This window comes from Salarias fasciatus, chromosome 1 (assembly GCF_902148845.1).
Source record: "Salarias fasciatus chromosome 1, fSalaFa1.1, whole genome shotgun sequence".
Classification (NCBI taxonomy): domain Eukaryota; kingdom Metazoa; phylum Chordata; class Actinopteri; order Blenniiformes; family Blenniidae; genus Salarias; species Salarias fasciatus.
Window position 1 is genome coordinate 21,583,368 of NC_043745.1, and position 24,486 is coordinate 21,607,853.

General features: G+C 42.7%; 1 protein-coding gene across 1 annotated transcript in view; it reads left to right on the forward strand.

Moving 5' to 3' along the window:
• Positions 1-22,460, forward strand: part of rnf111 (ring finger protein 111) — a 30,116-nt gene extending 7,656 nt beyond the window's left edge. Inside the window, 13 exon segments of the mRNA XM_030088383.1 lie at positions 1,521-1,653; positions 9,078-9,232; positions 11,597-11,791; positions 11,932-12,278; positions 13,070-13,322; positions 14,230-14,593; positions 14,672-14,797; positions 14,989-15,106; positions 15,515-15,595; positions 18,695-18,790; positions 19,076-19,162; positions 19,588-19,691; positions 20,924-22,460. Coding sequence (XP_029944243.1) covers positions 1,521-1,653; positions 9,078-9,232; positions 11,597-11,791; positions 11,932-12,278; positions 13,070-13,322; positions 14,230-14,593; positions 14,672-14,797; positions 14,989-15,106; positions 15,515-15,595; positions 18,695-18,790; positions 19,076-19,162; positions 19,588-19,691; positions 20,924-21,041 — 2,177 coding nt within the window. The 3' untranslated portion in view covers positions 21,042-22,460.
• The last annotated feature ends 2,026 nt before the right edge of the window (positions 22,461-24,486 follow it).

The window sequence follows — 24,486 nt, forward strand, 5'->3', positions numbered from 1 at the left end:
TATCCCGTCGTGTGTACCTGCCTTCAGTCATGTTTGGGATGGTTGTGGTCGGTGCCGTTTGCCTATCGGAGCAGTGAACCGATCACCGCCAACTTGAAAGGTGTTGTTGTTTGTGTGACTGCATGAAGTCTTCACCACAGTGCCCAGCAGCTAGACTGGCAGAGGGTGCTAAGCAGCAGCAGCTCTCACGAGACAACTGGAATAGAAATCACACTGGGGAAAATGGCAAGCCTTTCAGCGCCGTGCACACAAACACAGTCGATACTACCGGAGCATTGACAATGCACTATTAACCTTTGTCACGTAGCAATTTTCGAAAGGCAAATCTGACTTTAACTCCTTTTACCAACCTTCTTTCGACTCCAGTGAATCAAACGTTCAGGGCAATTGTCGATGAAATGAAGGTGCTGCTTCTAATATTCACTGTATTAACAGAAGACTTTATTACTAACACCAGTGTGGCAGAAAGCTACTAATAGAAGTGACTTCTGACTCTGTTTCAGAAGATGATCTACTGCATGATGCTGTGTGATCGTGGTTCTGCATTTAGATCTTAAAGCGGGGGTCTGAGAATTCATAGGTTTCACTCACACTCCTAATATATGAACCAGCAGCTCTCACTGTCACTGAGAAATTATTACAGTAATTACAAACAGAGACAGAAACACAAATACACCAGTCACCTGTGACTATACTTGTTTTGTTTTTACAACCGGTGATAAAAAAAAAAAAGATAGCTTGATTATGTAATTTAAACCTGAAGTAAACCACGATAATAAAGTATGTGAATGCTTGTGGGTAATGTGCTGTTGAAATATAATCAGCCAGTAGAGCAAAAATTCAGCCTTTTCATGAACATTTGACCACAAATCTTAATATTAATGCAGATATATAGGTATATTGAAAACGTCTCTGATTATCTCTTGTAAAATTAAACACATTTTGTGTTGTATTACCTTCATGAAGGCAGATGTCCTCATGCAGAAGTCGAAATGTATTTGGCTGCTCTGCTTCACAGGGGGTTGGCACAGTAGCGCTTTGCGACTTGCGCCATAGACGTGGCTATATTTCCAAATTTACTTTTTTAATTTCTTAAGCACTTTCTGAATTAAAACCAAGACCCCACCGCTCTCAGGTAATATGTCTAAGTGTAGCATGGAAATAAATCTTTAACATATCTTGAACATTTTGATGAATCATTTTCCAGTCTTGAAGCCAACAGCCAGACTCTTTTCTCCTGTACAAATTAGTGTCAACAAATTAGCAACAGCCAATACTTTTTAAGAGTTTTTCCTTCACATCTTGGTCACCGTACAACTCCCAAGGAGTTTAATCCGATTGCTTGCGTTGAACATTAGATTCTTGGAAAATCTAAATTGGAGCAGCATATATAATACGCATATACATAAAAGGTGGTAAAGATCGGCTCTTTGCATTTCTGCAGCCAGATGCTTACTTTGGCTTCTTGTAATGTCAGTGATGGATTCGAACTCGGTGCTAACCTCCCCTGGTTTTCTCAGGCGCTCTGGATGAAGACGTGGTCGTGATCGAGGCCTCTCCAGCTCCTGCTCCTGCTGTCCCTGCCAGTGAGGAGATCAACGTCACCTCAACGGACAGTGAAGTGGAGATCGTCACAGTCGGAGAGAGTTGCAGGTAAAAAATCCTCTGCTGGTAACAGTTGTGGAAAAACTGTTGTATCAACTGTGCTGTTAGTTTGTCTTTGAAGCTTTGGTATTCAATATAACGGTCTCTGTGTTTGTCTGATGTATAGGTGTGCTGGTCTGTACGTTACTGTACAGACCAGCTGTTCAGTATGTCTATATTTATTCTTTTTTGTGTGACACTCTTAGAACACGGATTATAACATTTCAGTAGTATTAATAGTACTGAAATGGTTTTTGTCATGACTATTTTCCGAGAGCTTTTTTCCACAAGTTGAAATGGTTTTGGCTTCTCAGTGAGACAAACACAGTTTCAGAGGGGATTGGACTGAGGAGGCACGTGTTCATCAATCTTCAGCTGACTGAAGTGTCAGAAATTGTATTGATTGTCAGAATTGCTCAGAGCAATTATCTCCTGTATAATGAGATCTGTTGGAGCTGTGGTAGCTCTTGATCTCAGTAGCTTTTGCATGACTGGTCATGTGGCGTTGTTCCCTTTTCTTGCCATGGAGAACCCCTGTTTCCCAGCACTCATCAGCCTCGCTTTTTTTTTTTTTCCAGTTGTGTTTTGTTTATTGTTGCTTGAAACACAAATTGACGTATTACCAGAGGCTGTTTTCCATGTGGGTTTATATTTGAAATAAAATGCTGGTCGGTTCTTTTCCATCTTTTATCTGTAGTCGTGACTCAGTCACTCATCCTGTTACGGCTCACCACTGTACGAGTTTGTATTTGAGAGTCTGACACATTCTACATTTCTGTTAATGAAACCATACAAACCCTTCAGTCGGGGATTAATGATATATGCAGAGCTGCGAGAGTCAGTTTTATCAGGTGAAGATTTTTTTTTTTTGTCTTTAGCGAAATATATTGTAGCTTGAAACAATTTTAGATCGCTCTTCTTATTATAGGTTATATTCATCTTCTCTCCTGTATGGAGAGCAGGGAAGCCCAGATAACTCTGTCCTCGCAGTCTTGAGCCGCTCACAGCGGCAGAGAGATATAATCCCTTCAGCAGGTCCTGAGTCGACCCCGGGACGTCCTCTCAGCTGGGCGTGCCTGCTGCTAGTCATTCTAACTGGTTCCTGTTAATGTAGGGGGGGAGAGCAGCTCCATTTTAAGATGATCAAAACCATGAAGATTTACTTCATTATTAACAGCCACTGATTGATGGGTGAATGTTTAATTAAATTCATATTCAGCAACAAAATTTTATACTCAGCTTTTAATTTTTCATTGTTATTAGTATCAGTGATCACTTATGATTTAAGAAAAACTGGAAATATTTCAGTCTTACCATTTTGTGACCATTGGCCGTGTCAGAATGTGCATGTCGGTGCAGTCGCAGGGCCTAAAGGAAAAAAAATGCACGCTGCTGATTGGTTGTATTTAAAGATGAGATGTATGGAGAGAGTCCGGGTGCTTCAGCGGATTGGCTTTGCTCGTGGATTCCATGGCTCTGTTGACTCCGGCTGGAGAACAGCAGCCACAGCGGAGCTGCTCTCTTCATTGTTTACAGGCACGAAGCCTCCTCACTTTGAGGAGAAATACAGGTTTTTTGTTCTTTTTTACTATTCTACACAAATGTCACATACTGACTAATTTGTTTCTCAGGCCTACGTTGCCCCTCACCGATTAAAATCAAATGTTTTAACAACTTACAATAAAAAGGTCATTTTGAAATGCACGTCGTATTTATACTTTCTGATTACATTTCAATTTCCAAGATGTTCCACAATATACTGTATTTCGGTGCTTTTAACTTTCCAGCCTGTCACATCACCAGATATTTACTCATTTCAGAGGCAGGGAAAAAAATGTTCAAAAGAATGCGGAGAAGAAGAGTGGCTTCATGAATAGTGCTGTATGGAATGCATATAGAGGATAAGTGGGCCCTTCTGATCCTCCTGATCCCAGAGAGCCACAGTCCTGCGAGGTTTCAAAGCTTTCCTGCTTAAAGGCGTATCAAGAAGCAGCTCTGTAGAAATGTTGATCTCGGTAAACAGGGTTGGACTGTTAGCTGTCCTCCAGGACCTCGAGAGCCAGCCTCTTCTGTGGAGGATTTCGTCATTACTACCCTGATGGTGAATAAGAACACCAGTTATTATTTTAACATTGTGTAAAAGCATCCTGCTTATAAAAATAGGGTAGATATTCTGTGAGCTCAGATGATTTTGATTTGGTTTTGACCTACTTCGTCCACAGACTTGAGACTGAGGGGTGACTGGCGGCCCGCTGCAGCAGCCGGGTCTCACCTGTAAACATGTTTTATGCCGAGGGAGCCAAACTCATTTTAGTTGAGGGGCCGCACACGGCTCCGTTTAATCTTTAGTGAACTGGACCAGTAAACTGTTAGAACAGTGACTCTGAAACACACATTTGTGAACAACTCCAGCCTCTTTGCTTTATGGGAAAGTGGTATATTTATGTAACTTAAGAAAGCTGAAATAGTTTCTTCTTTTAATGAATTTGACTGGATCAAAACACAGTGAAATGTTCAAAAACCGTATGTCCTGCTTAGAAGTTGCTCCACTTTGTTACTGACAGAAATCTCAGAGGGCGGGAGATCCTGTAAAGCCCCCAATAAAGCGTTTATACATACTGATGGAGCAAAGTGTTTACATGCACAGTAAACATATGTCCCTATGTCTTCTACTCAAACAGTGTTGATGCTGCTCGCACACACTTCTTTCATGGAGACTGGTTGAGTAGGGCAGTTAGGCATTTGTTTGATGTGAAACAAAATTATACAGAGAGGATTGAGAAGAGTCTGATCAATGAGCTGTGGGTAATACACCGAGGCTGAAGCCCTCTGTTCCCCTCTGCAGCCATTTCCCTCTGCCTATTCAAAACCCTTTTTCTCATTCTCATTGTATGACTTCCCCTCTCAGTACTCTCCCAATTCCTCATGCGGACTATTGTGCAGCTCAGCTCCCAAACCTCTGCATCTCCGCTCGCCTCCTGCCTCTGTCCCCCCTCCCAGCTCCCCACAGCCTGCTGATCTACCAGTAATATCGAGCAGTAGTTCCTGGAAGTGAACCCACTAAGCCTGGTATGTCACGGCTTGTCTAATCGGCCTGTTTTCCTCACTTTCAAAGATGTCCTGTCTCGTTGTAGAATGCAGGGATGAGCCTCACTTGTTGGGGGGGGGTGGGTGGGTGGATGGGGGGGATGGGCAGCTGTGGAGCAGGAGGGCGGGGAATCAAAGGCCAACAGAATGAGCAATGAAATCTTTGTTCACCAGTGGTCCGATCTGCGAACATGTGTTTGGATGCAGTTTGTGGCACTAGAACACACACACACACACACACACACACACACACACACACACACACACACACACACACACACACTTTACTACCTACTACTGAAGCTGTACCCATCATTTTGAAAAAAAAAAAGATTTTCTCAGCTTTTATTTACATGTGAAGAAAAAGTGGCAGGTCCAAAATGATTCATGCTATTCTCAGTAACCAATAAAAAAAGGATTTTATTGACTCTTATAGCTGTGATTGTTGACCAGCTTTCTGCTCGTCTCCACTGGTAGTTTTGACCGTTCATTTCCAGCAATAAGCTCTAAGTCTTTCGGCTTTGGAGGGTCTTCTTCCCGTCGCTCTCATCTTTAGCTCCTCCACAGATTCTCAGTTGGATTCAAGTCAAGACTCTGGCCAGCGCACTGCAAAATGTTGGTGTTTTGGTCCGCAAAACATTTCTTTGCCACTTCTGCTGAGAGTTTCAGGTCGTCGTTGTGCTGAGGTGTCCACTGGTACCCTCGGCCAACTTTCCCTGCAGATGCTGCGGTTGAGAATCTTGATGTGTTGCTCTTTTATCATGATGCCGTTTACTGTGGTTTGGTTTCCTGGTTCATTGGCTGAAAAACACCCCTGAAGCATTAACTTCCAACCACCACATTTAACAATGAGGATGGTTTTTTTTTTTTTTTTTGGGTGGTTGTTGTTTTTTTTAAACACCAAATGAACACCAAATCATTTTGTCCAGGCAATAATTTTTTTATTTCATCCAACCATAAAACAGAAGACCTTCTGGTCTTCTTTGTCCCGATGAGTATTTCCAGAGGCCAAGCGGGATTTTGTGTGCCTGCTCTGGAGGAGTGTCGTCCTCCTGGTCTGCTTCTGTGGAGCCCGGCGGTGTGTCGTGTCCGTTGGACTGACTGCCTTGAGATGTTGTTTTTCACCTCTCTCACTTTGCCTAACCCAGCACAGGTGTCACTTTTGGCTTCCGACCACATCCTCTCAGATTTTCCACAGGGTGAAACATCTTGTATTTTTTAATCACGATGTGGCTGTGGTCTCATTAAATCTTATGGTCTTATAAGATAAAAAAATATTTGTTGGAACATAGTTTTTCTTACTATTTCTTATTTTCTTCTTTATTCAATAAACTGCAGGTTTAGCATACAAAGACAATTTGTGCTATGATAATTGATCAAAGATTAGAATAAAATGTTGTGAGTGATGCAGAAATGCTTCTTGTGATTGTAAAAGGTGTTGAACTCTGTCTGAGGTGAACATGGCTGTAACAGCTGGAGCTGTGTTTTGACAGTATTTTTTTTTTAATCGCCTCACTGCATTTGTGTAAAAATGTGAAAACGTTTAATTTCAGGCTCACGCCAACCACAGCACTTTACGAACAAGACTCCAAAATAACAAACCAAATCAGATCTGCTCCTCTCACGCCGCTGTGTGAAATGCTGTCAGTGTCATTCCTGCATGTACGTACTGCTGGCTGTTACGCGTTTGTTTAGCCGGCTTTACAGTGGACTCACTTGGAACGCAGTGTGTTGGGAGAAGGTTCGAGGGCTTCAGCGGCGCGCTGCATTTGGCGCCTCCATTTAGCCGGAGAGCCGGGCGCTTACAATAAACAAGGGTTATGTCGGTGACACAGAACAATCAAACAGGGCCTTCATCAGTCGCCTCCTCAGTTCACCAGATCAAATCAGGACAGATTTATTAGCAGGGTCGCAAGACAGTAAACTGGATATCATATTTCTTTCTCCTGAATTTTTCCAAAGTCCCCCCCCCCCCCCCCCCCCCCCCCCCGGCTTACAGTGTGATCAAAATGCTGGACTACCAAGACATCTTCCATGCTTTCATTCACGTGAAGCTGGAGATTGTTTACCAGTCTTCCACCGTGTTTTTCCCTGCCTTGTGTGATCTCCTCCCTCTTTAATTCCCAACTCCCAGCCTTAGCTGTCCGCAGCCTCGGTCCCAGCAGTTCGCTCCACATTACCGCAGTGCACAGCCCACAGCGCTCCCCTGATCCCCGAGGAATGTGGCTCACATCACTTTGGCTCGGCACAGCCCCGGCTTTGCCAAGCCACCCATTCCCATAGTGTTCATATTTACAATGTAGTGTTTTCCTCTCTGCTGCCACCTCCCACCCTCAGGGGGTCGTAGTGGTAAACAGATATTTACAAAATAATCCCAGGTCTGCTTAATTAGGAGCTGGTCTCTGGAGGCAAGTCGCGCTTCTTGGGGGATCAACCCTGAGCTGAGGAAGGTGGCCAATTAGACCCCAACACAACCACTGTGTCTTAAAGGACTCACATATGTGTACGGTTCCCTTATTGACACTGTTTTGTGAAGTATGAAACTTAATAAGTTTGCTTCTCTGTTGCACTTGAGCTGTGCAGCTTTTCTCACAGGAAGCTGAATTGGATGCATTGCAGACAGTATGACTTAATGGGGATTCCCCTTATCACAAGCAGTGCTGATGGAGGCATTTCCTGTCGGTTACAAATCTGGGGGATTTGATTCAACCAGCCTCTGTTTCTGAAGAGAACCGATCATTATGGGAGAGGATGCCAAAATTAAAACAATAGTTTCATACAATATATTCAGCTGTTGTTACAAGTAAGCCTGTAAGTACTGTGAATTGTTGATATGCTTGACTTTCTTGTCGAAGTGCTCTGAAACGTTCTGAAAGAACTTCTCGCAGTTCTTGTTTGTTTTCATTCACTTCTGCCTGCATCCATTCAGTGTTTTTTTTTTCTGTCATTTCTTTTCATGTCTCCAATCCACAGTTCCTCTCCATCGTTTTGTTTGAATGTGTAGTTTTCTGTTGAGTTGAGCTCAGGGTAATGTCGGTAATGTAATGCCGGGCAATTACAAAAAAGGAACTTTAATTTCTACAGCCAGCTCGAAGGTCCTGGTCCCTCAGCACCTTCAGATTTCTTCAGACATTAGGGATTCCTGATCCAGTCTTTTTCTCATTTGACACATTAGAAGTTGCGTTAAAAGGCTTACCTGTCGGCCCTTCTACGTTCACTCTTTTTCCCAGTGCTCCCGTGTATTTGCTTTTGCGGCGTCTCTCATTTAGCCGCAGTGGAGTCCCTCCGCTGTGCGGCTCCATGGCATCCAGCTTTACGGCACTCCCCTTCAGTCCCCTGCCGGCTGTCCCCGGGGCTCATTCCTCTTCCCTCTCATCACCTGGTTTTACTGCGCTGTGGAGGGAAATGCGACTATTCCCTAGCTTCTCACTCCGGTCTCGGAGGCCAAGGAGAAGAGCGACAGGAGCCTCTGAGAGGGAAAATTAATAGAAAGGGTAGGAAAAAAAGAAGAAAAGCAGGGCAAGACAGGTGCAGGAGGAGGGGGGTCAAAGAGATGCAGCTGGAAGATTGGGAGTCATGAGGTGGAGTTGTACTTTCAGAGCTGTCTCAGTCGTTGAATTGTTTTAAGAGACAAAACATTAAGAGAATTTATCTTATACTGCATTTGCCCCCTTGTATAAAGTCCTTTGCCACTTATTGTCTTTTAAATATTAAATCAAATTACATGTAAAATCCAAAATAGAGCAAAAACAGTTATTATTGATCACTGCATATATCTACTTTACTGGTCTCAGTGTTTACTGTGTTCAGGCGTATTCCTCAAAAATACTTAATGTTTAGTGGCATGTTCCACTTGCAAAAGGAATCATGAAAATAAACACAAAACAAATGATGTACATCAGAGAGGCAGCTGGCCGTCCACAGGCCATACGGCCTCCAGTCTTCCAATGTGTTCAGCAAGTTAACAAAAGTCATTGTGAATTTTTTTGTAATTGTAGTAGTTACTTGAAATGCAAATGAGATTTTCATCAAACTGGTAGAATTATTTCTTTTACATCTTCATGGTAGAAATGTTTGGTCACCATTTTCCCTCTGAAACTAAGGAATTCTTGTGGCCCTCAAAATGGTCAGAGCTGCTCCTCCCCGATGTACATCCTGCTATAGTATACAGTTATATAATGGCAGTGTGTGAAATAGTGCCAGGTAGCACCGTGCCGCTTTTACAATAAAGTTGGAGCTGCTGGTTCAAGTATAAGAATTTTTTTTCTGAGCTGTGGAAAAAAAAAATGGTCCTGAACTCCAGTTTGGTCTCTCAAGTTTGTGCTTTTGTGTTTGTGCCTCCACAGGTCGCGCCAAGTGGGAGGTCTTGGCAGGATTTGGGGTAGTAGCTGCTCTCAGAACCGTCTCCAGGAGCCACGTGGACGTCACAGACTCTCCACCGTCATCCAGCCGCTGCGCCAGAATGCCGGGGAAGTGGTTGACCTCACTGTGGACGAAGATGGTAAATGCTTTATTATTAAGCCATGAAGATGTGGAATTTCGGAAGAAATATCAGATAACCAAATAATATCCAAACTATGAATTAAGGTAATAAGCTGTCGTGATGAGTTATAAATGATAAAAGGTTTGCGCAGTGATTATTAATTTTCACTCACGATGAATGGTTAAAAGTTTGAACAGTGAGTATTAGAGTATTTGCATTTTTTAAGGAAATTCATTTGGGAATATGAAAAGCAGATGGAGCTCACAAGCTGCTCTGCTAATAAGGTTTGTTCCTCCGCTCGGCTGCAGAGCCTCTGGGATTTCTCTACAGATAACATGTCAAGTCGAATTTCAGGTGGTCGTATGTTTTGTGACAGAAAAGCCTCCAGACAGGACTGTAAAGCATTAGCAGTGTCTGGGGCACCAATTTGTAATTTTTCAATCTTAAATCTGAAGCAAACGGACTTCTGTTGAGGAGGTTTTAATCCACGAGGCTGTGACTTGCCCATTAAACACAAAGATGTTGAATTGAGACTGTCACATAGGTGTAGGCAGAGGTGAGATCTCAGGCTGCGTAATTAATCCGGCGCAGCAGGATCCGCCGTGCTCAGCTATGTGTCCCTCCCTGTGGAGATCTGGGCTTGGTCCTGTGAGCAGTCGGCACACATCGGCCTCAAGGTGTGGATCGTTGTGAAACATTTCCTGGTGTTGATGATTCTTGACTGACTCGACAAATGTCTGATCGGTTCTTCCTGATGGCGTCTTCAGGTTGATTTTCTCATCAATGTTGAAAGTCAAGGAGTAGGTATTGGCCCATGTCTTTGTGTTTACAATTAAAACATGTCTACAAATTAAAACATGTCTTTTACTTTTAGCTCCTAATCAAAAAGTGGGGGTCTGTACTTCCCCAGTGATCGTCTTTTCCACTGAGTTGATGTATTTAGTGAAACACCAAGACTTGAGCCATCAACCCTCTGATTACTGGCACATTTTTGTGGAACAAAGTCAGTACAATGATGATTTTGTTGCAGTCTGACTCTAAAAATGTATTTTTAATCACTTAGGTTTTTGTTAAAATCAATTTCAAAATACTCTTTGATGGCCAAAAGACCGTCTTCATTCATGATCCATTCATGTCAATTGTGAAAATATCTTCTCTGTTTGCATCAACAAAATTTTTCTTTTCTAATATGCCAGGTCAGATCTCAGCTCAGTCTGAATATTGCATTAAAAAAACAGATTGTATTTTAACATTTTCTAACAAGCCTGTATATTACATGTAATATACAATATAAAGTTGTGCCTCAGTATATTGAATTGATGGGAGACGGCTACTGAAACTAAAAATCATGAAACCAACATGTACAAACTAAATTAAAAAAAGGTGGCAACCAACAGAATATTTCTGCTTCATCGCTGTACTTTTTGTAGTATTTTTACCTAAATATTTGAACTGTGAACTTTGACCTCTGTCTGCTAGTTCAAACCGCCTTTCCTGGCCTTGACCTGAGTGTGATTCTGTTAGTTTAGTGAAATGATCACAGTAAAGGCCACAGATACTGACAGTCCACAGCAATCAGCTGGTTCCTTCCTAAAGAAAACTTGGACATGTTATTCATGGTGTTTCATACAGAGCACTTAGATAAGGGTGTTGTTCATTCCTCATAACTACAATACAAGTTCAAGCCAGATGTGTTTGTTATGATGAAGCGATCATATCCAGGCTGAGAAACGTGATGTTACAGGAAGAACATTTCTAATCTTTGTGTACATATTTGTGCAAATGACCCTTGTCACAAGCAAAATAGTCCTTGGTATTAGGAAAAAAGAAAAGGAAACTTGATCCATCAACAAAGCTGAATATGTATCTGTTTGTTCTTATTTTTGCTTTTGCATTTGCTGCATTTGCCCTGCATGTTGGGACATGTACTTAAACATAGAAGATAGTTACAGAAGAAAATGTACTGAAATTAAGGTAATTACACTATAGCAAACCTCTTAACAGCTGGAAAATTGACAAGAAAAAAAATCAATCTATCAAACTTTGATTCTGTGGCTTCTTTCATGCAGGTTGGTACAATTTAAACAGCTTAACGGACATCTAATGTAGTCAGACAAGCAAGGGCAAGACAACAGTAAACAAAAGTATTTTCAGAATAGAAGAAAAACATTTTTTGTTTTTCTTAATGCCGATAAGAGAACCAAGAGACAGGGTCAGTATTTGTCATTTTGTTGGTAACTCTATCCAGAAAAGCTGAGCTTTTGTCTCTCTTGTTTTTCTGTTTTTTTTTTTTTTTTTTTTTAACTGCCGTTAACCCGAGTGAAAACACCCCTGAGGCGCCGCCTTTCGTTAAGCCGTCATTTGTGTTTGTGTCCCCCACAGATCTCACCGTGGTGCCGACGACCTCTAGCAGCGTTCACCCTCAAACAGTCAGGTCGTCGTCGTCGTCATCCTCCCATCATGCCTCTACCTCAGAGCTCAATGATGCCCCAGGCCCTTCCACTAGCTGCCCAGGTTCATTACCTGATAGTATGCACACGCAGAGGCCGAGCGGCTCGGCTCGAACGGCCACAGAGGGTACGTTTTTTATTTCCCCCCCCAGACAGTTCAATAAGTGAGAAGTCAGTTATCTTCTCTGGTCATCCACTGTTTTTTTAATCATAATTCCTATAAATCACTTCGCACGTTCCTGCACTGACTCGTGTTTTCCTCTCCAGATGAAAGCACGCCGGGTTTGACTGGTGCGGCAGGTGAGAACGGCGGCACGGCCATGCCCAGACTCCCGTCCTGCTGTCAGCAGCACTCCCCGTGCGGCGGTCCCTCCTCCGGCCACATATCCCTGAGCCTCTCGCACTCCAGCTGCCTGCAGGCGTCGTCCGCTCAGCAGGGCGGCGGCGCCCAGCACAGCCACAGCCACAGCAGCGCTCACCGCTTCCTCCTCCCCGTGAGCTTTCAAGAGACGTCCTGCCCCGTGGAGCGGCCCAGCGCCCTGCCGGCGCCCTGCGCCGGGGTCAGCGGCAGCAACGGCGGCGCCGGCAGCAACGCAGCCCACTACCATGACCAGGTGAGACAGCCCTCTGCTGACTCGTTTTAAAATCATCGATAGTGGTTTAGCGATTGAAGCCAAAATATTGCAGCAGTTTGCTAAAACATCATTAATTTGTTCTGGAACCTCATGGATCATCAGTTCGATTTGGTCTTTCAGGGTGAGTTCACACTTGTCACACTTGGTCTAGCGTTGCAGTGGACCCGAGGAAAATGACTTTGTTGTTGGAGGCGAATCACAACAGCTGTGTTTTGTTTACATCTTTGACGCTAATAATAAAACCACCAATGTGAGCCAAGCTACGCAAATTGTTCTGGACCAAAGTGGAGAAATGATAGATTCCATTGGAGACAGGCTTCTCATGATTAGGCTGAAATATGTAAACAAGCCGCATACAACACCTGTTTTGTAATCAGATTAATAAATATATAATCGAATCAAGATAACAGAAGAAGTCCCAAGCTAACTTTTACATTGTCACCTAAGTGTTGCAGTTGGTTTGTTAAACCTTTTAGCGGTGCTGTGAACTGAGAACTGTTTCTCGGGTTTATTGATGTACAGCTGTTTCACACTTCCAAAAATGAGCCACGCTACAGGAGCACGGTTTAGGTTCATCGAGCCAAGCCTGCCCAGTGAAAGCAGAAAGCACACCCTCTGATTCAAAACACCTGCTTGTTAGTTGGAGGCTTATCTCTGGCATTCATTACACTGCTTCTCTGTGTCTGCGTGTGTTGATTGTGTGAGATGCATGAATGGAAAAAGGAAGACCGTCAGAAAAAGATGATCTTATTTTCGCTTTCGTCTCACAGCAAACTCTGCCAGTGGATCTGAGCAACAGCAGCGTCCGGAGCAGTGGAAACAGCGGGGCTAGTTTCCATGGTAGCACCTCGGCCTTTGACCCGTGCTGCCCAGGATCCACCTCGCGGCCTCCCGCCTATGTCTCCCATGCCACCCCTGGACCCAGCCAGCCAGCTGTGGCGGACTCGTTCAGCTCCTCCATGGTGGCCCAGCCTCAGCCTCAAACACAGCCCCAGCCTTGCAGACATTACATGCATCCATCCTGTGAGTGCAGAACACCACACACACACACACACACACACACACACACACACACACACACACAGCCAGCGTTATTTCAGAGGAGAGTTTTGACTGTCCGGTGATGCAGAAGGGAAAATTTTCCTCATTTTGCGGCGCTGCGCTACCAGGAGAAATTGGCTGTACTCCGAAAGCCTCATGCTAATAGTAATTAACAGAGACTGATGGTTAATGTGCCAAGAGCTGAGGGAACTGTACCAGGCAGGGGAAGTTAATTGCTACTCAGAATTTTTCAGTATAGAGTGTGAAGCGGTGTGACAGGGCTCCCTGGTGGGGATCTAGCAAGAGTTAATGGCTGCTGGTGCCTCATGCTCACTTCCTCCTTACCTCCCCTGTCAATCCTCTTTTTACTGCAGTAATAACAAGAACGTGCACGCCGAAAAAACATCAAGTAAATAACACATTCGTCTGCCGGTGTCCACATCAAAACCTTTTGGTCACATCTTGATGACCGTGTAACCAAAGATGTTCCTGTGTTGTAGAATGTTGTTAAACCAAAATCACCTGGACACTTAAAAACGCACAAATGAAAACCCTCGAATATCAGATGACATGTTTCTTGATGAGACTGGAAATCAGCCTTACTGATTGTCCTTCATTCATTAATTTCAGTTTCTCAATTAGGTGATTTATTAAAAAAAATCCCAGGCTGTTACTGCCTCTGTTTTTGAAATATTTCTTGCTTTGCGGCACTGCAGAGCTGCAGCAGTGGTCCGTGTTGGCGGCCTCTTGCAGGACTGGGTGTGAACTTGATACTGGCCCATGATAGAAACAGAGAATGTTGACAGGTGTATTTTTTTTTTTACTGTTATAACATGTTTTAACATATATATGTATATTTTTCCCCCCTTCCCTCTGTCGTCAACCCCAGATGGCTCTTTAACGCGCTCCCTGCATCACCAGCCATCCTCGGCCTGCCCCCACTCCCACGGGAACCCTCAGCTCACCCCCCAGCCCCCTCCACAGGGGGATTATGTCATTCCCCACACCGTCACCTTCCACCCGCCGCTGCCCTCCCACCCCTCGGGCCACGCCGTGCCCCCCGCCCCTCCCCCTCCCCTGTCCACCCACCACCTCGCCACTTCAAGTGCCCCGCTGGCCCAGCACCTCCCCGCGGACCACCAGGCCCTGCCGCACCACATGCCGGCGCTGGGGGCCTCCGTGCAGAGGCTCCACCAGCACGAGATGCTGCAGAGGATGGAGGTTCAGAGGCGCAGGATGATGCAGCATCCCACGTGAGTCCCGCCGTCGCCCACAGAACACGTTCCGATCGTTTCCGGTGGAATTTATTGTCTCCTGTGTTCCCTTCGCAGGCGAGCACACGAGCGTCCACCTCCCCACCCCCACAGAATGCACCCCAACTACGGCCACGGACACCACATCCACGTGCCGCAGACCATGTCTTCCCATCCCCGCCAGCCCGAGCAGAGAACGGCATGGTCCGTATCAGCAGCAGTCAGCCAGACGGTTGATCTCGATCTTAATTCTATTTATGTCTGGAATTACCGAATCCGCTGTTCTAAATGTTTAATGCGACTCCGTTTGCGGGCCTCCGCGGTTTTTTTATCATCCGCGGGTCTGGTTGAGAAAGCACTGACGAAGTTAATGACTCACGGCTGCTTATCAACAGGGAACTCGGCATCGAGGCTGGAGTAACAGTGGCACCGTACCCTTCGGGGCACCTGCACTCCCACCTGCCCCACTACCACCCTCCCCCCAGACTGCACCACTTCCCCATCCCCTTCATGGTGAGAGAGCGAATGAGAGAGAGAGAGCGAGAGAGAGCCTCGGCACACATGCATCTATTAGCATACATGAAAATGAATCACTTATATGGAGTCTGGCTGAGATTAATGGTGTCGAGCCTTATTTTTAACATCACTTATTTCAAGGATGGTTTCGTGAACCACATGAATAATGCATTAGCAATTAATAGTGGCTCATCAAGCATTTCGAGTGCGCACTCAACACAAATCCAGAATCCTTCAGTCACATCCTTCCCTAATATACAACAATTAAAACAAACAAAATATATCGGCTATATCTGTGACCTTAATTAGTATATATTTATAACTTTCTTGATCAGTTTTTAAAGTGCGTGATGTATCATTCTGCATTTCCTGGCTGAACATTCTGCTCTGTTTTCTTCATCACAGCACACTGGCATATCTGAAGTGACCTACCCGCACATTAGGTACATCTCATCTAGAATGACTGGTTTTGGAAGAACCTATGAGGTGAGGACTTCGTCCGCTTCGTCCTGAATGTGTTTTAACAGATAAGAGTTTGGACCTCATTCATCACTGCTACTAACTTTCTAAGGGCTTCCCTCGTCACTCCGCGCTTCACTGTATCTGGTAATTCCCTTCAATTTAGTTTCAGTTTTTAGCACAAACTCTGAACTTCACGTGAGGGTTTGACTTCAAAATAAAACAGGTCAGACGTTTTAGTGACCAAGGCCACAGTGCAGAGGAAACCTGCAGTACAGTCCGATTGAAATTGATTGATTGGGTGTGAACAGGGAGCACTGTATCATGATGCAGGAAAAATCAGGGGTGGCGCATTTAAAAAAAAAGACCAAAAAAAAACAAAACCTAAAGGGTTCAGTTAAATTGTAATTTGTTTAAATGATACTTGAGATAACACTGTGTTCAAACCGTTTTCTCATTACTCTTGTTACTCCTTTTATGCGGGGATACATTGAGCTACTCTGCTGTTAAACACTGTCATAAACTTCATGTGTATCATTTACTAGAGCTATCAAACTCCCGGGGTGTGGACCGGAGTATTTCACCGCTAGTGAACAGGATTTCCCCTCTACTGACTAATACAGACGTTGGTTGGCAAGAACACGCCCCAACTAGCAGGTCACTTGTGCCTGGATTTTTGAGGCTGTTTAGTAACGCTGTCTGGAATTTAATATTGTCAAACCTGGTTCCATTTAAATATTAAGTAAAACTGGTGTCACTTAGTATAAATGCAGTGAATGATCCAGTCAGAGTTTGGCTAAATTGAAAATGGAAAGACATAACTACCTCAACAGGAGAAACTGATCGCACTGACAGCACCGTGAAAAAGACACAGTTGGCAATAAAGTAGAACAAATAAAGAGAAGTTGAGATAAAACATGAAAGTAGAGAAGAGCTGACAGTGCTTGAAAAAAATCAGGAAAACAGTAGAGGAAATAGAAGAAGAAAACCTTGATCTGTACAGCAGATTTACTATGAACCAGGCTCTAAAACAGTTGGTTAGACTCTTGGTTAAACTCTTGGTTAGATGGCGGCATGAACCGTCTATAGCTACCATTTCTGAAATCGGAGACCCTCACGCCAACAATTAGAAAGAAGAGTTTGACAACAAACTGTATTCTGAGCCATCAGCTGCTGATGAAATAACAAATAGAAATGTCTGAACTCCAATGACTCACCTTATTGGAAACGTACAGGACGAGAACATAACGCCACAAATTACAGAGTCAGAATCACGAAACAAAAGGCTTGGAGACCATCAGGACGCGATGGATGCTCAGCTGAATGGTGAGACAGGAAAAATAAAATATTAACGTCTCTTTTTTTATGGAAGCTTTTTTAGTAAAATATGTACACAGTTTGGGTTGTACAGGTCATGAATTTACTTGTTCGTCTCCTGAGTTTTCCTTCTCTTGTCAAAGTGTCCTTGAGAAAGATGACAAACTTTGAAACGCTTCCCAAAAAGTTTTCTTTTTCCTTTCTTTTCCAATTTTCTTGGACGTAGGCACCTGAATTTATTTCAATTTAACTGTGCTTGCTTCATTTCCTTAATCATCTTAGGAGTCAACAGCCTGTTGGCTCAGGCGACCGCAGCCCCAGTACTGCTCGGCATACTAAAAAATTAAGTGCTTGTGTCCTTGTTCCTTTTCTTTCTTAGTTTTAAATGAAGAGAAAGTTTTTTTTCCCCAGCATGTTTTCATTGCTCCTGTAGTTCACATTAGCCATGGTCATTGTTTCTCATTTTCAGACGTTCGGTCCTGAATTAAATGTCCCCGTCACGTGGAAGGGTTTTGCTGCGTTTTGCACTAACGTGCCCTCTGTCTGTGCACGAGTCAGACCACGGACGGAATACTAAACACAGCGATGAAATTGCTGGATGAGTTAATAAGAAGCAAGAATATCATATCTTAGATCAGTGGTTCTTAATTGGTCTGACTCCGGGACCCGACAGGTGACCCAGGCCTACGGACGTTTCTCACATTTACCTCGCGATAAGACAGAGCGGAGATACTCGAATAGAAAAAATCACAGGATGTCAACACAATAAGTAAGTTCCTTGATGAACCAGAGCTATTCATGGACTAATTCAGGCCTGTTTCATAAGGCTGAGACAACAAGCAGAACATTTCATGAACTGACAGTTTTAAAAGACTCAGAGTTTTCATGCAAAATATCTGAAATTAAAAGTACAACTGCTGAGAAGCAGTTTAGAAAAAAAAGCTAAATTTATGTAGATTAAACTGAGAAACTCACTGAACCTTTCACAGGCAATACTGGACTGAGGAGAAAAACAGTCGCAGTATTTTATACACAAATCCAAAATAAATTCAACAAAAGGTGCAATTTAAAAGGCTTCAAATATCCAAAGTTCACTTTTCTTTTAATGTCCTTCTCAGCAGGCAAATGAAGCAGCTCTCATTTCAGTATTTGATTTAACTCAAGAGTTTGGATGAATTCATGGAGAACTGCATGTTTGAGTTCAGTGAGCTGAGTGTTCGGTGTGTTTGTGTGTGTGTTCAGCTGAACAGAGCTGGGAAGAAACCCTCACAGATGATGGTTGGACTGTTCTCATCACAGAGCTGCTCCACAACCTAAGATACTTTTGTAGCCTGCGCTCCATTCTCGGTCCAGGTCTTACCCGAGTTTCTCTGTACTCAATTAGCGTCAAAACAAACAGTAAAATCTTCTTCTATGGTGTCTAATCTCAAGTATCAGCCTGCATTGCAGGGATTAGCACCATCTACTGTTACAGAGTATGTATACACCTTCAGGGTTTTTAAATTATTTTTCCCCTGGCAAACGCCTGAGACCCAGACCCACCAGTTGAGAGAAACAGTCCAAAAAAACCAAAGTCAAAAACATTATTAAAGAACGATGCTTTGATGATTGTAGCTCACTGCAGTGAGGAGAAACTACCTGCTACTGGTACAGCCACATTGATACCTCATGGTCCACAGAAGGTTCATATTGACTTCAAGCCAGTTAGAATATAATGTGATCAATTACAGAGAAGCTAATGCCTCGAATGTCTCGTGTTTTTAGTTTTTGTTGATTGAGGTTCTTTTCCTTTCTTCCTGTTTCCACCAGGACCTGCTGCATTTAGAGGAACGACTGGGGACTGTGAACCGAGGAGCCTCTCAGGGAACCATAGAGAGGTGCACTTACCCACACAAGTACAAGAAGGTGAGAACGCGTCGGAGTGTGTGCGTATGTGTGTGTATGTGTGTGTGCGTGCGCGCGCGCGTGGCTCTGCATTTCCTGTGTAATAACTCAGAGTTGTGCATGTCTGTTACAGTCTGTTCTGGGACAGAGTGCGCAGTGGTCTTTTGTGCTCTGATGTTTTGACAGCATTTAGAGAAACGCTGTAGTGTCTTTTTTTTACCAGAGATTGCAGTTGTGAAGACAGTTTCCTTAGAGGTTTCCAAATGCATCTAAATAAGCAATCTAACACCCTGCCACCCAATACAGAAGGTGTTGGAGAGAGACATTGACCAACAGTTAACCCCTGAAGCTTGGGCATCTATTGGGAAAAATATGCACGCAACCCCAGAATCGGTGAGAAATAATGAACAAATCAATCTGGAAACATGTCTCTGCTCACATGTACAGTAGATGTTAGCGTTTAGTCTTGGGGGCCAGGGAATTCGGCTAATTTCTTTTTTTGGTTTGATTAGTTTTTTGTAGCGTAGATACAACAGATAGATTCCTTCTTCTTTTTGTTTGTTTTTTTTGTTTCACGACAAAATGACCATTCTCTCTGTCCCCAATTTTAATGTTTTTTTGTTTCCTGAACTTGTTTGCTTGTTAACATAGTGACCTTTTTTACATTAAGTTTGATAGAAACGAACCCTCTATTGATGAAGTTGTAGCCGAGCAGCTTGTTTTAACAGAGTGAATTGTTAGGATTATTAACCATCTGTCATGAGTCCGCGTTCAGGAGCGACGGACGCTCACGTTCTGCCGACGCTTCTGTCAAACAGAGGAAGCTGCACGGCAAGCAGGACGAAGACGAGGGGGCAGACGAGGACACGGAGGAGAAATGCACCATCTGTCTGTCCATCCTGGAGGAGGGGGAGGACGTCAGGTGAGCGCTTCGTTTGGGTTTTCAGGTGGGGGGGCGTGTGTGTGTGTGTGTGTGTGGGAGCACACAGGTGTGGTCGCAGGTGTACTCATTCCATTTTGGCAGGGTCTCGTGAGTTTTGTTTGTTTTGTTTTTTTTTAAACCCTGAGGTATTCGGGTAATCAGCATAAAATCCCACGGTGCGCTAAAATTACCGGCCTCATGGAGCTGCTTTTTGGCTCTCAGTCAGGTTTTTTTTTTTTTTTTTTTTGAGGATTTTATTTCTGCCCGCTTTTTTGATGAAAAAGGAACTAATGTCTTGAAAGCTTTACGTATCAACATATTACAACACAATGGGAAAATGTCATCCTATGACTTACTTCAAACTGTGAAGCAACATGTTTTAGAGTTATTACTCAAAAACTGAAACATTTCAAACCTTTCTTTGTTTTATTCTTTATTGTTTTAGCTTATATACCATGAAAATAAAATAAAATATCAGAACATTTTATAAGATCAGACGTTTATCATACTTTTTCACAATTGAATTGTTCTTCTGATTGTGAAATCAACTTTGAACTGAATTGTTTTACTTTGTTTTATAGTAAATCAATATGTTTCTCTTATAAATGGATTATTACGCTTGTCAGCTCATCAGAGGACGCCGTCTGTTCACTGAATAGAATTTAAAAAATAACTTGAACAGAGATTCCGCTCTACGGGCGTTTTTAATTATTACAACTGATCATTCTCATTTTGTGATTGTCTACAAATCCCATAAAAAGTCCTAATCCAAAAATATGTGAGTTTTCACCTTGAGAGAGAAGCGTTCAGCTTTTCCTTTTACCGGCGGGGGTAATTTCACTAAATCACCGTCGACATGTGCTGATGTCTTAAGTGGAGCAATAAAGGTGCAGAGACGTTGTAGCGATGAGTTGTGGATCGCTGCCTGCCGTCACAAACCTCTCAGAAAGACTCGTCCTTACAAGTTCCTCTCTTCACTTCAGCAACGTTTGTTTTGTAGAGTCACGTGCAGATTTTGTATCTGTATCTGGCTCAGCAGAAAGGTTCTGGCACTCCGATCATTATAAAATATTAAGAAAGAAGCTCATCTGAGGGCAAAGTGTATGGGTTGCTATCTGCAGTAGTACAGAGATCACACTAAATAAGCACTTGCAGTGTCTCGGAGGTGGTTTTTCCTCTGCTGCAGATTAAACGTGTGGCCTCTTGTCTTCCCCCCTCTGCTTCCCCTGCAGGCGTCTACCATGTATGCACCTCTTCCATCAGCTGTGTGTGGATCAGTGGCTCCTCACCAATAAGAAGTGCCCCATCTGCAGAGTGGACATTGAGGCGCAGTTGTCTGCTGAGAGTTGATGCTGTTTTTTTCCCCCCTTTTTTTGTTTTGTTTTGTTTTTTTCTAACAAGCCCCCTTTTGTTGAAATTTTATTTTGAGATCATATGATTTTTTTTTCTCTTCAGTACTGCAGTCAACCAAAGATGGCATGAATGACCTGCGCAGCTCTACTATGAGAAAATACAAAAACACCCTGACGAAAAAGCATCGAGCCCAGAGTGCCAGCTATCACCTATTATTACAACAGCTAGAATTCTCCATTAAAGGTTTAAGATTTTATTGTATTTATAAAGCTTTTATGTAGCTTTCGATTGTTTCCTCAAGTGTCATTTCTTTCTTTCTTTCTTTTTCTTTTTTTTTTTTTGTTTCTCTGCATGTTTCCTTGCAATGCATTTCTTTGCACATATAACGTGGGCTTCACACAGCCTGACAGGTTGCAGGTGAGGATAGCTGCTCTAGTAAAGATGCATTTCTGTAAAACCCAATGCCTTTGCTTTACTAGAATAGAATGTCAACCTCCGGTTAAAAAAAAAAAACAAAAATACAAAACTGCATTGCAGGATTCATTTTACCAGTCATTGTATTGATTAGTTTATGTTTAGAAGCTGTGGATTGTTAGTGAAAGATGTTTTTTTTTTCTTTTTTTTTCTTTTTTTAAGTAAGTCAAGACATTCCTAACTAGGGAAATATGTTAACAGATCAGCTGCTGTATTAGTGCACACCCAGTATTCCTAGAGTGGAAATAAACTCTGATGTTCACCTCACTCCCAGAATATGCACATGCTTTGCTGCGACGACACCTCCCTCCGACTAAAGCTCCGTTCTCACCATCGTCCCATGTACTTTAGAGGAAAAAACAAAAACAAAACAAAAGAATGTCGCGTCCCTCTTCTTGACTGTTCTTTCTAAACTGATTGTCGGGATCTGCTGTGAACCTTCTCTTCGTTTCGTTCGGGGCTTCCCTCCCCGCGCAGACAGACGGGCCTGCGGCGACGCTTAACTGGGGTTCTATGTGAGATGATCTCAGGTCTACATGTGTTTAAGAAGTTTCGCACGAGCCTGCAACCTGGGATCATGTTGTCAATCTGATACTGGCTGTGGCGTTGGCTTTTCATTTCCTGTTGGAGCGCGTGTGTGTGTGTGTGCGTGCGCGTGTCTGTGTGCGTGCGAGCATGTGTGTCTAATTTGAGATAAATATTTACTGTTTGTTCTCACACTTAAATCCGTTTTAGCCTCCCTCCCTTTCTCTCTCTCTCTCTCTCTCTCTCGCTCTCTGTCGTCGATCAGCGGCGCCCATTTCGGCCGCTGCAGAGGACAAACACTAATACTGTTGACTAACTCACTCGCATAGACTTGCACAAGAGAGAAAAGGGTTGGAGAACAGTAGTGAATATGATGACAGTGCGCTGAGGCCATGTATTTCCACTCTGATGACTATTGGAAAAAGAAAAAAAAAAAGATATTTTGAATGGAGTGTTGAAATGCAGTACTTAAAGCAGGTATCCATGCATTCATTGACTTAAAGGCACCAGGATCATACTCTGTGGGATTTCTATTAGTTTTAAAAAAAAAAAATAATATTAATAAACTTGGATAAATCTCCATGGAGTCCTTTTATTGTGTGAATGTGTCTCAGATGTTACGGAAAGTGTGAAAAATCAGCTCATTATGGGAATTACTTTAAATACACTTTACTCTTTGTCACATCTTTCAAAAGCAAAAAAAAAAAAACCCTCAGATATTTAGATGTTTTGACAGGAAACAAACTAATGCAGAAGCTACGTCACTCTGTTTTTAGTCCCTGCTTCATTTCATTCTGGTACATGTTCATGTACTTGATCATTAAAATTATTTCACATTCAGTAATTCAGCATAAAGAAAATCATGTTTTAAAACTCCACACAGTTCTTCAGTTCACTTATTTCTATGAAAATGACCAAATATTTGGAATATAGAAGCTGATAAGTGTCATTAGGGAACCGTTGCTATCCATAGATCAGTGTTTAATCCATCAAGTCGCTGCTCCTCAAATGATCCTGAGTGGGAATCACGCCGTCCAGACATCAATATGCAGATATTCCTGTTTATTGAGAATATTCCTGCCCCTCAGTGTCTTTGTTGTATTCAGAGTTGACTTGATGCAGCATTTTGATCCTTCAACTGCAGCTTGAACATAAACTTCTGAAGCTCATATTCAGTGGGTGAGGTGAGGCGAGGGTGCTCGCCGTGCAGAAAGCAACACAGGAGTGACTGAATATCATAGACTGAGTGAAATGTGTGAATTGATGTATTGTTTAACAAACACTGGGATGACAGTCTCATGTTACAGCCTTCGTTTGATCAACGTTTTAGCACCAGACTATAATTTGTATATATATTTTTTTTTAAATTGGCCTTTAAGTTTAAAAAAGAAAAAAAAAAAAGAAAGTAAGACTGTGTTTACTGAGAATAATGTTCAGACTGGTTGAAATGAATAGAAATATAGGAAGAAGCTGCTCAGATCTATTCAGAAGCGGAATGAATGCTAAAAGAAATAATCTGGTACAACGCTTATGTTTCCTGAACAGACATCAATTACTGTACAAGTGAAAGTATCATTCAACAATATCTACTATAGTTTTAGTAGTTTTTTTCACACTGGAAATGGCTGGTATTCAATTTAGTTGTTCGAAATAACATCCACAAGTTTACCATGTTGATGTGTGTTCTAAAAAAAAAATAACTATAAAGCAGTAACTTATTCCCAAAACCTTTTGGCTACAAATCCACAACTATTATATTCAAACTGGTGTGCTCAATAGACAAAAGGTGAGGATTACACTGTACATTGTACTTATATTTGAGTAAATTTATGTTCATAAACACTACAAAATTTCAAGTACTCTCAAAATCCTTAACTACCTTCATATGAGTGTTTGTTTTTGTTATGCTTCCACTCTGCAGGTGAATTATTACTTCCGCCAAGGAGGTTATGTAATCACTGCGGTTTGTTGGTCTGTTGGCAAGATTGCGGAAAAAGTTATGGATGGATTGCAATGAAACTTTGTGGAAAGGTGCGTCTTGGCCTAACTTAGAATCCATGAAATTTTGGTGATGATCAGGATCACTGTCTGGATCCAGGAATTTTTTAAAGGATTCTTTATCATTGAGAGATAGGACAGTCTTTGACATAGTTGGGCATAACTCAACAATAAATGACAAGGGGGTTTAGCAAAAAAAACAGTATAAGTTCTTCAATGACTCTAAGAGATTGATATCTCTTATCTGCTGCTGATCCAGATCACGGAAGTATTTGGGATACCAGGATCCAGAACAGACAAAAATAGGGGGATTCCAGAGTATCAGTCACTGTGAGGCAACACACTGAGATATGAACATGCAACAAACACTTTTCTCCCATAGATTGTTTGTGTTGGGGAGAAATAAAATGTTTTTTTTTATTATATATGGTGTTCTTATCGTTGT